Genomic DNA, 14745 nt, shown 5'->3' on the forward strand with positions numbered 1-14745 from the left:
TTTAGCAAGGAGAGGCTTCGAAGGGTCTGGACACTTCATTGATCTAGCGCTGAAGGTGCATTTACAGTAAGGACCTTACAGAAGTATAGAAATACAGATGGGTCCTCATTATTTACATATTTTCGATATGGGACCAAAGCCCCAGCTTCTGCATCAATAGATGCACACGGACATTCATTTATTAAAAAGAACGAGTACATTAACGTTTACAATCATGGCTCAGACAAGGTCGATACATGAATCAACCAAAGAAAAATAAGGCACATAATCAGGCTACCCATTTTTTATCCTATTAATATGCCGTCATCCAGTAGCCTAGAAATAAAGTCCCGAGTAACCGTGAGCTGCTGGTTGAATCCAATATTCATATCCTCCCGCCAATCCTCCGGAAGGAGAAAAGCTCATAGCTGGATCCAGTGCATGCGTAGCCCAACGAATAACCTGCAAAAGGTTAGTTCCTTCTGTTTGTTAAAAATAATATCATTTCGGCATCACCAAATAGACCAACAAAGAGCAGAAACTCCAATAGAATTCTATCTTTATCTTTCTTCTACACCCCCTTTAACCAATTACCAAACATATTAGTAATATTAGAAGGAGGCGGGATGTTGTATGCAAAATAGATCATGCGCCACACTATTTTAGCAAAAGGACATGCAAGAAACAAATGATGAATGGTTCCATTAGAGTCACAAAAACAACACTTTTGACAACCATTCCACTTATGTTTAGCCAAATTATCCTTAGTTAGAAGCACCTTATTGTTTAGAAATCACATAACTATTTTTTTAAGAGGATTTCTAGCTTCCATAAATATTTACGGAAAAACCTCGTATGACCATTCATGTAATCAAGATACATAGATTTAACCGAAAACACACTGGAGTCTGTGAGTTTTTATACAAACTTAGCGGGCTCACTAGATAGATTCACATTAATTAGCCGTTGGCATAAATGTTTGAGCTAAAACCGTTGAAACAAAGACATTTTTATGTTGCACGATGTTATAAAGAGAGGGATATTGCTGCGCAAGAGACATGTCTCCCAGCCATATATCCTCCCAAAAATGAACCGTGGAACCATTGCCTACCTTATATGTCCTTTACTGAAAAAATCTTGCTTAACGCGCATTAAACATTTTCAAAAAAAGGAGAATCAGAAGGTTTAGCCTCAATCAGGGCAAGTGTTTTATCTTTGAGATACTTATTATGTAGTAATTGTTGCCACGTCCCTTCCTGCAATAGAAGTTTAAATAGCAATTTGCTGAGTAAACACCTATTTTTTAATTCTAAAACCTCAATGCTCAGGCCCCCTTGATATTTTTGGTCTACATATAACATTCCATCTTGATAGTCTATACTTCTTATTCTCATCAGATTGCCAAAGGAAGTGAGATCAAAAATAATCTAGTCTTTTCCTAACCCCTTTCGGGATCTTCATAAAAGAAAGCATAAACATCGGCAAACTATTTAAAATTGAATTGATAAGAACAATCCTATCACCATAAGATAATATTTTACTGCGCCAACAGCCAAGCTTCGACACAAAACGACTCTCCACAGGATTTCACTCCACATTTCGTAGAATTCTACGGTGAATAGGTATACCAAGATATCTGAGTGGTAAAACTCAAGATTCACATCCAGATATTTGCTTGTATTGATGCTCCATGTCCTTAGCTTTACCAAAACAAAATAGCTCGCTCTTATAGAAATAAATTTTTAGTTCTGAGAGTTGCTGAAAGATACAAAGAATTAACTGCCTTATTAATATCATGTTTCATAAACAATATTGTATCATCCGCATATTGTAGTATAGAAATGCCCCTGTCAACAAGGTGAGGAAGAAGACTCCCAATTTGGCCCTCCTCTTTTGCGCGTGTGATATAATAGTCAACATATCAGCTACAATATTGAAAAAAATCAGCGATAAAGGATCACCCGGTCTCAACCCTTTTCTCGTTTGAAAACTATGACCAATATTATCATTGAACCTAATTCCCACGATACCACCTTGAATGTAATGCCTAATTCCCTCACAGCAAACAGGATCAAACCCTTTCATTCGCAACACCTGCTGCAAAAAGGGTCATTTAACTTTATCGTAGGCCTTTTCATGAATAGTCAACTCATGAATAGTCTCATGAGCATGACAACACCCTCAAGAATATGTATCCCCGGCATAAACATGGTCTGAGTCGGCCTGATCACTTTATGTGCCAACCCAGAAACATGAATAGTTGCTGTTGGGATACGTTGCATAAAAAACAAAAAATTTCCTACCGCGAGAACGCAATCCAAGCCAAGATGCAATCTAGAAGATGGGAGCAACGAGGGGATGAACGAGACTAACCCTTGAAGATTTCCAAAGCCTATAAGAGTAGGCTCTTATTGCTGCGGTAGACGATCACTTGCCGCTTGCAAAAGCGCGTAGAAGATCTTGATCACGGTGCCACGATCGGGCAGCACCTCCGTACTCGGTCACACGTTCGGTGTTGATGACGACGTCCTTCTCCCCGTTCCAGCGGGCAGCGGAAGTAGTAGATCCTCCTCGGAATCCCGGCAGCACGACGGCGTGGTGGCGGTGTCGATGGAGATCTCCGGCGGAGCTTCGCTAAGCATATGCGGGAGAAGTAGTGGAGGAGGGGTGCTAGGGTTTGGGGAGAGGGGGTGCCATGGGCGCCGGCCTCAAAGGGGGCAGGGGTGGTGCGGCCAAGCCATGGGCTGCCCCCTCCCTCTCCTCCTCATTATATAAGTGGAACCCCAAGGGTTTGCCCAAAGTCTTCGAATAAGACCCCAACAGAAAAACTGCCTTATGGACGAAACCTAGAGGGACAGGGACTCTCCCCTTCCCCCTTTTCTTGGCCGGCCAAGGAGGTGGAGTCCACCATGGGCTCCACCCTCCCACTTGGTTGGCTGGTTAGGGTTTGTGGAGTCCCTCCGGGACTCCTCCTTCCATAGTAATTTATTTCCGGATAATTCTAGAAACCACCTTCCATAAATTCACCGGATCATTTCCAAACTTGGAAAGTGACTTCCTATATATGAATCTTATTCTCCGGACCATTCTGGAACTCCTCGTGATGTCCTGGATCCCATCCGAGACTCCGAACAAAACTTCGAACTCCATTCCATATTCCATATCTACTTAAACGACATCAAACCTTAAGTGTGTCACCCTACGGTTCGCGAACTATGTAGACATGGTTGAGACTTCTCTCCGACCAATAACCAATAGCGGGATCTGGAGATCCATAATGGCTCCCACATATTCAACGATGACTTTAGTGATCGAATGAACCATCCACATACGATACCAATTCCCTTTGTCACGCGATATTTTACTTGTCCGAGGTTTGATCATCGGTATCACTCTATACCTTGTTCAACCTCGTCTCCTGACAAGTACTCTTTACTCGTACCATGGTATGTGGTCTCTTATGAACTTATTCATATGCTTGCAAGACATTTAGACGACATTCCACCGAGAGGGCCCAGAGTATATCTATCCGTCATCGGGATGGACAAATCCCACTGTTGATCCATATGCCTCAACTCATACTTTCCGGATACTTAATCCCACCTTTATAACTACCCATTTACGCAGTAGAGTTTGATGTAATCAAAGTACCTTTCCGGTATAAGTGATTTATATGATCTCATGGTCATAAGGACTAGGTAACTATGTATCGAAAGCTTATAGCAAATAACTTAATGACGTGATCTTATGCTACGCTTAATTGGGTGTGTCCATTATATCATTCACATAATGACATAACCTTGTTATTAATAACATCCAATGTTCATGATCATGAAACGATGATCATCTATTAATCAACAAGCTAGTTATACAAGAGGCTTACTAGGGACTCCTTGTTGTTCACATAACACACATGTATCAATGTTTCGGTTAATACAATTATAGCATGGTATGTAAACATTATCATAAACTCAAAGATATTATAATAACCATTTTATTATTGCCTCTTGGGCATATCTCCAACAGTCTCCCACTTGCACTAGAGTCAATAATCTAGTTTACATTTGTAAAGACATAACACCTTGGCCTTCCGGTGCTTTATCATGTTTTGCTCACGAGAGAGGTTTTAGTCAACGGATCTGACATGCTCAGAACCGTATGTATTTTGTAATTCATTTGCGTCTCAACGCATCACTCATTTCCAAATGAGTCGGCATTAAATATGTTTGATCTTCTGGTGGAACCTTAATTCCGCAGTCTGAAATATGTCACTAATATTGTCACACACAATATAACTTCAAAGTTCTGACTCTGTCGGAACTACACCAAGTTCTAAAAGAACCTCTTGACTTAACATCCTTTGTCATTGTCAAAACAATGACATACTCTGCCTTCTTTTGTAGAATCCGTCACAATATTTAGAACTCTTCTAAATCTAGCATAGACAACTTCTAGCTCATTGTGCTACCTTTTAAACAACACTTAGTCTAATTTGAAATTGAAATTTTATTTTCATATGTGACAAAACAAATATCGGTGCAACACTTTACAGCGATTTGTTTGTCTTTTCTTCATACAAAAACTATATATATATATTCTTGGTTCTTCTTAAGTACTCAAGAATATTCTTACTGTTTTTCAATGATCATCACATGAATCATTCTGGTATATGCTCCTAACTTTTTAGAGCACAAGATATCTGATTATGTACATATTATTCATGATCTAAAATCACTCATGTGTTTTTACTCATCGAGTGTCAGATACACTCAAGTCTTGTTAAACCTTCACATGACAAGAACATTTTCTTAATATTTCTATATTGAACTACTTCAATATCCATTCTATGTACTTTGACTTAAACTTATTATGTGTTTCAATCTATCTTCATAGATCTTGACACTAAATTTGTTATGTGTTTCAGTCCATATCCTTTCATTGAAGTTAATTTCTCAATGAAACATTTTTAATCAAGTATATAATTACATCATTTATAACCAACTATATGTCATCTACATAAAGTATTATAAATATGTCTCAGCGCTCCCACTTAATTTCTTGCAAATGCAAAACTCTTCATCGTTTCTGATGAAATCAAAAACTCTTTGACTATTTCATCTGGTGAAGATTCCAACTCCGTGATACTCACTTCATCCAATTGAAGTTTGTATACCTATCTAGTATTCCACGGACTAGCAAAACAATTGGTTGTATCTTGTATACACCTTTAATACACACGTCTGATAAGTAATGTATTTTGCCATCCTACTAGCATATCTCATAAAAGAAATATGTAGTGATTACTAGAATAATCCACATAGACTATAAGCATTGCTACGGAAGATCTAATCTTATCGTAGTCAACTCTTTGAACTTTGTTCGTAAACAACTTTTCGACAAGTCGAGCTTCTTCAAGGATATTTCATCCAAGTCCATCAATTTTATAGATCTATTTACTTTCAAAAAGTATTTATCTATCTTGGATTTCATGGCGTATAGCCATTTTAACGGAGTCAGGGCCCATCATAACTTCTTTGTTTGTAGTTGGTTTATCATTGTTCAAAACCAATCCTTTGTCCACAAATCATTTATTTGATCACAAAGTAAACCATACCTACAAGGTTCAATATGTACTTCGATCTCCATGGCTAAAACACTTTGTAGTCATGGGAGCCATGATCGTTGTGTCCGCTTCCGAAACCAATTCCGATGCTGCGCTACTCTGATCATTATGCTCAGGTTCATAAACTTTATCAAGTTCTATTGTCCTCCCACTCAAAAATTTCACTAGAAACAATTTCTTGGAAATAAGAAACATTGACAAACACTTTTGTCTTTGTCTCCATAGTGGGAAGAATTCCCAATCAATTCTCTGGGATAACCAACAAAGACATTCATCCGATTTTGGTTGTAAACTTATTTACTTATGCTATGCATACCAAAATTTAAGAAAGGACTATTAGGGTTCATACCCATGCCATAACTCGTATGGTGTCATTTCTACGGATCATGATGATGCTCTATTCAGTGTAAAAGCAGTAGTCACTAAAGCATAATCCACAAAAATATAATGGCGTCATAATATTTTATCTCATCATTAATCCAACAAGGTTTGGATACATCTCTCGGATACTATATCATCATTATGATACTCCAAGAAATGTGAGTAGTAGAACAATTTCATGACTCTCTTAGATGTTTGCTAAAACTCGTAATTCAAATATTTTCACCATGATCCAATCATAGATATTTGACTTTTCTATTACGATGATTTCCACTTCATGCTGAAATTTATTTGAATCCATTCAAATGTTTCAAACTTCTTCCTTATTGAATATATCCACATATATACTCAATTCATTGTTGAAAGTTTTCATGAAGTAGAAGAATCTCCCGCACACAACTATGCCCAGTGAACCACATATATCATTATGTATGTTTTCACTAAGTTAGTTGCCCGTTCAACTCTTGGCCTATGAACGGTATTTCAGTCATTACTTTTTAGGAAAGATTTTGCAAGCGCCAAACGATTCAACAAATCAAATGACTCCAAAAATCCATTTGCATGGAGTTCCTTCATGCGTTCCTTTCTAATATGACCTAAATGGCGGTTCCACAAATAAGTGGAATTCAAATCATTTGCCTTATGGCATTTTAGCGTCAGTATTATGTGTGTGTGTTTCACCATTAAGATTTATAATAACTTATCCATCGTATATGGAGTAATGTCATAATTTGAACAACTCATTGTTTTCATTTGACCAGAGCAAAATAACAATTATTAAGTTCTTTATTATAAATTCTAAGGGCTAGATATAATGCCAACGACGAACATAATAACACTTTATTTTTGTTCCAGACGTGCATTCCTATCATATTCCTTGTCAGTCACTTAGGCCATTGTATTCTTGTATTTGTTTTGTATGACACTTCATACCAACCAATATGGTACAAATACCCAAGAATTTCATTGTGAGACCTAACTAGGAATACAACCATAACATGTATATCATTTATATACACCTGAGCTAGACATTCTAGTCTTTTCTATCTTTCTGCCAATAATCTTTTGTAGTTTCTCTTTTAGCTTTCCTCATTATTCAGAAAAACACATCAACTTCAATAAATTCTTGGTTTGTTGGTCAAATACCAATAACCTTGAGGTTCTTACTTTGAAGTTGATCATCATATGTCAAGTGTTCCGGATTTCATTATTAGTAACCTTGTAATATGATGAACAATTTCACTCATAATTTTATCCATTGTATCATGATGACTTTCTGAGACCATGTCTGTACATGCTAGGCTCGTAAAGTTTTAACCTTAGTATTCGCATATGCAAATCTGGCTTGCACCCGTTGTATGCACACGTAGAATCTATAACACCCAATCATCACGTGATGCTTCGATACGACGAGTCTTAGCAACGGTGCATACTAAGGGTGATAACTTCATGGATATGCGAATATTGTTAGTGCCCCAATAGTTGGAGGATTGGGATGCCTTGCGTCTTCAACCTTCGTACATTCCCATAAAACTTATGAGTTTATGTAGTCTCACCAAATTATATTCTATCATCTTGCAATAAGGTCTTAGATATCATATATATCTCATACCTTGATTATTTCTAAAAACTAAATTTTCAGCTCCTTACTTTTCAAACAGATTTGAACTTCGAGTTTCACGGAGGCAAGATAACTTTATGTACTAATTGAAACCATAGCTCTTTGAATCAACAATGTGAGGTTTACTAAAAGTTTGCTATAGGACTTAATCACTTCTTGATTTTTTTTAACAATACGGTACCAGTCCGTAAAGCTTCTTGTCAGATTTTAACAGTATTTCTATCTCAATAACAAGACTAGCGCATGGTAGAAAAACGGATACCAATACTACAAAATTAATTCAAAATACTACTCAGACTATGTTTATGATAATTAGTTCATGTTTTAATCTAATTACTAATGAACTCCCACTTAATACAACATCCCTCGTAGTTGTTAAGTGGTACACGATCCAATTCACTACACCAAAACCGATCATCACGTGAGATGATGTAGCTTCAATGGTGAACATCAACATGTTGATCATATCATCCATATGACTCGTGTTCAACCTTTCGGTTTCTGTTGTCCCGAGGCCATGTCTGTACATGCTAGGCTCGTCAAGCAAACCCAAGTATTCCGCGTGTGCAACATGGCTTACACCCGTTGTATATGAACGTTGAATCTATCACATCCGATCATCACGAGATGCTTTGAAACGACGAACTTTGGCAACGGTGCATACGAGGGGAGAACACTTTATTATCTTGATATTAATGTGAGGGATCATCTTATAATGCTACCGTCGCGTTCTAAGCAAAAAAAGATGCATAAAGGATTAACATCACATGCAATTCATATGTGATATGATATGGCCCTTTTGTCTTTGCGCCTTTGATCTTCATCTCCAAAGCACGGACATGATCTCCATCATCAACGGGCATGATCTCCATCATCGTCGGCGTAGCGTCAAGGTCCATGGCGCCGTCTTCATGGTTGTTCACCTCATGTAGCAACTATTACAACTACTTTGAAATACTACTCAACATGAAAATTAAAGACAACCATAAGGCTCCTGCCGGTTGCCACAATATAATAATGATCATCTCATACATATTCATCATCACATTATGGCCATATCACATCACCAAACCCTGCAAAAACAAGTTAGACGTCTCTAATTTGGTTTGCATATTTTACGTGGTTTAGGGTTTTCGAGAGAGATCTAATCTACCTACAAACATGAACCACAACGGTGATACTAATGTTGTCAATAGAAGAGTAAATTGAATCTTCACTATAGTAGGAGAGACAGACACCCACAGAGCCTCTTATGCAATACAAGTTGCATGTCGAACGAGGAACAAGTCTCATGAACACGGTCATGTAAAGTTAGTCCGGGCCGCTTCATCCCACTATGCCACAAAGATGCAAATTACTCAAACTAAAGACAACAAGAGCATCAAAGCCCACAAAACCATTGTGTTCTACTCGTGCAACCATCTATGCATAGACACGGCTCTGATACCACTGTTGGGATACGTTGCATACAAAACAAAAAATTTCCTACCGCGAGAACGCAATCTAAGCCAAGATGCAATCTAGAAGATGGGAGCAACGAGGGGATGAACGAGACTAACCCTTGAAGATTTCCAAAGCCTATAAGAGTAGGCTCTTATTGCTGCGGTAGACGATCACTTGCCGCTTGCAAAAGTGCGTAGAAGATCTTGATCACGGTGCCACGATCGGGCAGCACCTCCGTACTCGGTCACACGTTCGGTGTTGATGACGACGTCCTTCTCCCCGTTCCAGCGGGCAGAGGAAGTAGTAGATCCTCCTCGGAATCCCGGCAGCACGACGGCGTGGTGGCGGTGTCGATGGAGATCTCCGGCGGAGCTTCGCTAAGCATATGTGGGGGAAGTAGTGGAGGAGGGGTGCTAGGGTTTGGGGAGAGGGGGTGCCATGGGCGCCGGCCTCAAAGGGGGCAGGGGTGGTGCGGCCAAGCCATGGGCTGCCCCCTCCCTCTCCTCCTCATTATATAAGTGGAACCCCAAGGGTTTGCCCAAAGTCTTCGAATAAGACCCCAACAGAAAAACTGCCTTATGGACGAAACCTAGAGGGACAGGGACTCTCCCCTTCCCCCTTTTCTTGGCCGGCCAAGGAGGTGGAGTCCACCATGGACTCCACCCTCCCACTTGGTTGGCTGGTTAGGGTTTGTGGAGTCCCTCCGGGACTCCTCCTTCCATAGTAATTTATTTTCGGATAATTCTAGAAACCACCTTCCATAAATTCACCGGATCATTTCCAAACTTGGAAAGTGACTTCCTATATATGAATCTTATTCTCCGGACCATTCTAGAACTCCTCGTGATGTCCTGGATCCCATCCGAGACTCCGAACAAAACTTCGAACTCCATTCCATATTCCATATCTACTTAAACGACATCAAACCTTAAGTGTGTCACCCTACGGTTCGCGAACTATGTAGACATGGTTGAGACTTCTCTCCGACCAATAAGAAATAGCAGGATCTGGAGATCCATAATGGCTCCCACATATTCAACGATGACTTTAGTGATCGAATGAACCATCCACATACGATACCAATTCCCTTTGTCACGCGATATTTTACTTGTCCGAGGTTTGATCATCGGTATCACTCTATACCTTGTTCAACCTCGTCTCCTGACAAGTACTCTTTACTCGTACCGTGGTATGTGGTCTCTTATGAACTTATTCATATGCTTGCAAGACATTTAGACGACATTCCACCGAGAGGGCCCAGAGTATATCTATCTGTCATCGGGATGGACAAATCCCACTGTTGATCCATATGCCTCAACTCATACTTTCCGGATACTTAATCCCACCTTTATAACTACCCATTTACGCAGTAGCGTTTGATGTAATCAAAGTACCTTTCCGGTATAAGTGATTTATATGATTTCATGGTCATAAGGACTAGGTAACTATGTATCGAAAGCTTATAGCAAATAACTTAATGACGTGATCTTATGCTACGCTTAATTGGGTGTGTCCATTATATCATTCACATAATGACATAACCTTGTTATTAATAACATCCAATGTTCATGATCATGAAACGATGATCATCTATTAATCAACAAGCTAGTTATACAAGAGGCTTACTAGGGACTCCTTGTTGTTCACATAACACACATGTATCAATGTTTCGGTTAATACAATTATAGCATGGTATGTAAACATTATCATAAACTCAAAGATATTATAATAACCATTTTATTATTGCCTCTTGGGCATATCTCCAACAGTTGCAACCTTAGTAATTTTTTTGAAGCTAACGTTAAGCAAACAAATAGGCTTGTACTGCAGAATTTGGGCAGAATTTTCCTTCTTTGGAAGGAGCGTGATAACTCCAAAGTTTAATTTATACATAGGTAATTCTCCTCTCTCGAAACATGCAAATAGCCCCATTAAATCATTCTTAATCACTTCCCATAAATGTTGATAAAACTCCGCCGAAAACCCATTTGGTCCGGGAGATTTATTATCTTCCTTCTATAAAATAGCCTCATGGACTTCCTCCATTGAGTAGTCAGCAATCGAGAGGCCATTTTCAACCGATGACAATTACGGAGTTCTGTCCTCCATCATGGTGACATGGCTAGGATCAGACTCTCCGAAGAGTTTTTTTTGTAATATTTAGTAATATAGACTTTAAGGTTATCATCGCCCATAATAGTACCCTCTTCTTGCTTGAGCTGAAATATTTTCTTTCCCGTGTTTCCCATTTCCAATTAAATAGAAGTATTTGGTATTATTTTCTCCTTCCTGCACATTTTTCACCTTAGCTCTCTGAGCCCATTTGGTCTCTTCATCACGTCTAAGTTTATTAATTTTTTCGTTTGCCAATTTCAACTCATATCTCTCAACGGAGGACAAAGGAACCGATTCCGCTTTAATATCTAGAGTATCAAAAATGTTTAGAAGGAATTCCTTCTCCTTTCTATATTTTCCGCTTAGATTTTTCGCTCATCCCCTAAAAAAAACGCGAAGGTGCCTAATTTTCTTTTGCCAAGTTTCGATTGGTGTATTTTCAGGAGGAACTGTAGCCCATTCGTCTGCCACCAAATTGTAGAATTGTTCCTCGTTGAGCCATGATAACTCAGAAAGAAAACCTAGACTTATTTCCCATATGCGCAGAATGACCAGAGTCAATCAACAAGGGTGTATGGTCAGAACCTGAGTGAGATAAAGCCCTAACCAAAATCAAGGGGAATTTTTGTTCCCATTCGACACTAGCAAGAACACGATCAAGCTTCTCGTACGTCGGATTCTCTCTACGACTTGCCCAGGTATAATGACGTCCCGAAAGGGCATTTCCCTTATGTTAAGATTTTCAATAATACCATTAAAATAAATGGCCAAAAAGACCCCATAAAGAAATTGTAAAATCCATCGGGTCCTCTGTCACATCTGATGCATAGGGAGCAGAGAGCGGTTCGTCGACGCCCAGGACATCACCACTTGGCTCCGGAAAAACGATAAGTGCCCTACTAGCTCCTACACTACCTTATTAAGGGGGATGCTTGGAGTCTCCATCGCCCTTGCCTTCGACTCCCTCCGTGGGGGCACCGCCGCAACGAGAAGAATCACCGCAAAGAGCCATGCCTAGCCTGAAAGCACCCACTCCAACCTCCCAATGTAGACCTTGTGTCAAGGGATGACTAGGCACCTCGCTCACGCATGTGCCACCGTCCGACACCAATGATATAGAACGAGGAAGAGGAAGCTCACCGTATGGTGGATCTAGTCACAGAGATTTAACAACCTACCCTCAGACTCCATATAGGTATAAGCTAGACAAAAACTAAACCTAGATCTAAAACCGACACCATCCCTTTACCCACGTTGCATGGCATCGTTGTTCGGGAGAAGCTCCGGTTCTGCCCGGAGTAGCGGTAGGAGAGACGAGAGACGGCCGGGGAGTTTCCAGAGAGACCGTGGGAGAGAAATAAAAGGTTAAAATTTTCCGTCTGGTATCTATCTAAGATTGCATATGCCGGTACGTAGAGTTGCTTTCTTGCACAGATCATCCTGCTGACGCTGGATCGTATAGACGTATGGTCCCTCTCTCCTTCGATACATTCCTGTCCAGATCAAAAGGGACGCCATGTAGCTAAGTATAATTACATCTTCTTTCTCTTGGGTTGGTTGGAAAAATTGAACAACACGCTACTGAAATAATTTAAAATTTTGGACTTCTCTAAGATTTTGGTCAAATTGTCGCTTTTATAGACGGAGATCGATGCCAAGTCTTGTTCTTTCTTCCTGCTTAGGATATTCGTGTTGAGAAGGCCGCGCAGCATCAATAATTTCAGTATCTTAAGTGTCTAAAATGGTTCTGTTTTCTGTTCCTTCGCGTGCAGGTAGCCTGATCTGTTCAGCTTCAATTTTTTTTTGTTAGACTGACCCTCCAGCTAAACACAAATGCGGAGTACTATGTTAATCATGTATGCTTATTAATAGAAGTACTAGGCCAAACCGCCAAAGGTATTAAGGCAACATGCTAAGAAAGTACTATGGCTTGTGCTCTGATTAGCATAATACTAACATATCGAGCATGGATATCCGTGATTAACATAGTATAGAACGTTTATGAACCTGAACATACGAACCGTATTATAATTCTTCAGAAAGGAGCATAGCTCGAGCCTCCGTTTCATTATATATAACGTTTAAACTAGTTTGCCAAAACGTTTTACACTAAGAAGCAGAGGTATTCTCAAAAAAAAAAAAGCAGAGGTAACACCTAATTAGCACAAGAAATGGTATCTAGTATAGACTAATGGAGCTCATCTATGATACTGTAAAACGAGTCATTGCACGGGTTAATCATAATCATACATCTGTAATACTACGGTCATATATATACACACCAAGACATTTGAAGAAGACCCACAAAAAAAGATTAGGAACTTGAGTTGAGATGGCGCAACACAAGATCATGCAAAGCTCTCGCGGATTGGGAAACTCATTTGGACGATCTGCGATTAACGTCCGTCATGGCAGTGCATCTTGTCCCTGGAACAGAGATCAAATTAAAGGTGTTAATTAGTACGAGAACATGAGAGTGGTATTAACTGTGTAGTATGTTTGATTTTTGAGGTGCACTTACACTGGACTTCTTGCAGTAGAGGATGGCGTCGCGGACGGCCGTGTCGGCACTGCCGTGGCACCAGTCGACGCTGGACGTGGTGGACCCGCGGCCCGGGCTCCCCGCCGCCGGCGCAACCCTGGCGTGCTTGCGCCTCGGGCTCGGCGGCGCGAGCGCCCTGGCCTTCCGGTACAGCGGCATCAGGAAGCGCACGTACCTGAGCAGCACCTTCCACGGCGACGACCCACGGCGCGCCCTGCCGTGGTTGCTCGTCGCGCTGGAGCACGCGCTCAGCGAGAGGGGCGTGCTCTGCGCCGAGTGGAACAGCGGCGACGACGGGGCCGACCACCGCGCCGCGCCCAGCACCGCGTCCACGGTGCCACGGGTGATAGAGTCGTCGCCGTGGACGTCTAGTTGCGCGGCTCCGGAGCAGGCGCCGGGCTCGCAGGGGAGGAGGCGGCCGCCGCGGAAGATCTGGCTGGCGCTGACGAGCTGCGCCGGAGACGCGTCCCCGCCGTCTCCCGGCACTGGCAGGCCGAAGTCGAAGTCACTGCCCGGCGGCGCCGCGGTCGTCCAGCGCATGGAGAAGAGGTCGGCGGGGTCCATATCGATGTAGGAGGACCTGGAGCTCCCGAAGGCTTGACCGGCGTCGGCGGCGAAGGACGGCGGCTGCGCCTGCGTGAGCCACCCGTAGGAGAAGCTGTCGCCGAGGTGGTGCTGCAGCGAGCTGCTGACCTCCATGGTGATTGCGGAGCCGTGCACGTGCGTGCGAGCTATGACGGGTGGACGGGCGGTGGTGTGGTGTGCAGCTGAGGAGGCCAGACATGGCATGGCTCAGGGAGATATAGACGCGCCGCGCAGGCCACCCTTCGGTGCGAATTCGGTGGGTCGGCACAAATGCCCATGTTGCCCCTCTAAAAAAACTGTCGTGCTTCTGGCTTGCGACAACGTGGACCGGAAAATATGCAAATTTCACAAAACAACCACCGAGCACCAGTGTTCCTGTAATATTCAAAAATTATACTTCTATGTTTCAAAAATCATAAATTTATTTGTATACATGTTCTGCATACACCACTAGTA

At 41.4% G+C, this 14745-nt stretch overlaps 1 protein-coding gene across 1 annotated transcript; it reads right to left on the reverse strand.

Annotated features, from left to right (window-relative positions):
• Nucleotides 1-13387: 13387 nt before the first annotated feature.
• LOC127349260 (uncharacterized) lies at nt 13388-14457 on the reverse strand. The gene is made up of 2 exons (XM_051375019.2): nt 13684-14457; nt 13388-13589 (listed from the first exon to the last, which is right to left on the reverse strand). The coding sequence occupies exons 1-2, from the start codon at nt 14401-14403 to the stop codon at nt 13569-13571; spliced, it is 741 nt and encodes a 246-aa protein (XP_051230979.2). The 5' UTR covers nt 14404-14457; the 3' UTR covers nt 13388-13568.
• Between the last annotated feature and the right edge of the window lie 288 nt (nt 14458-14745).

Source organism: Lolium perenne, chromosome 4, assembly GCF_019359855.2.
Source record: "Lolium perenne isolate Kyuss_39 chromosome 4, Kyuss_2.0, whole genome shotgun sequence".
NCBI classification, from domain to species: Eukaryota; Viridiplantae; Streptophyta; class Magnoliopsida; order Poales; family Poaceae; genus Lolium; species Lolium perenne.

Excerpts from the sequence above, each read along its gene's own strand:
- LOC127349260 (XM_051375019.2), bottom strand. The coding sequence starts at position 14,403 with ATGGAGGTCAGCAGCTCGCTGCAGCACCACCTCGGCGACAGCTTCTCC. Across the intron at positions 13,590-13,683 it reads TCTACTGCAAGAAGTCCAGT|GGACAAGATGCACTGCCATG; the intron begins GTAAGTGCACCT and ends TCTCTGTTCCAG.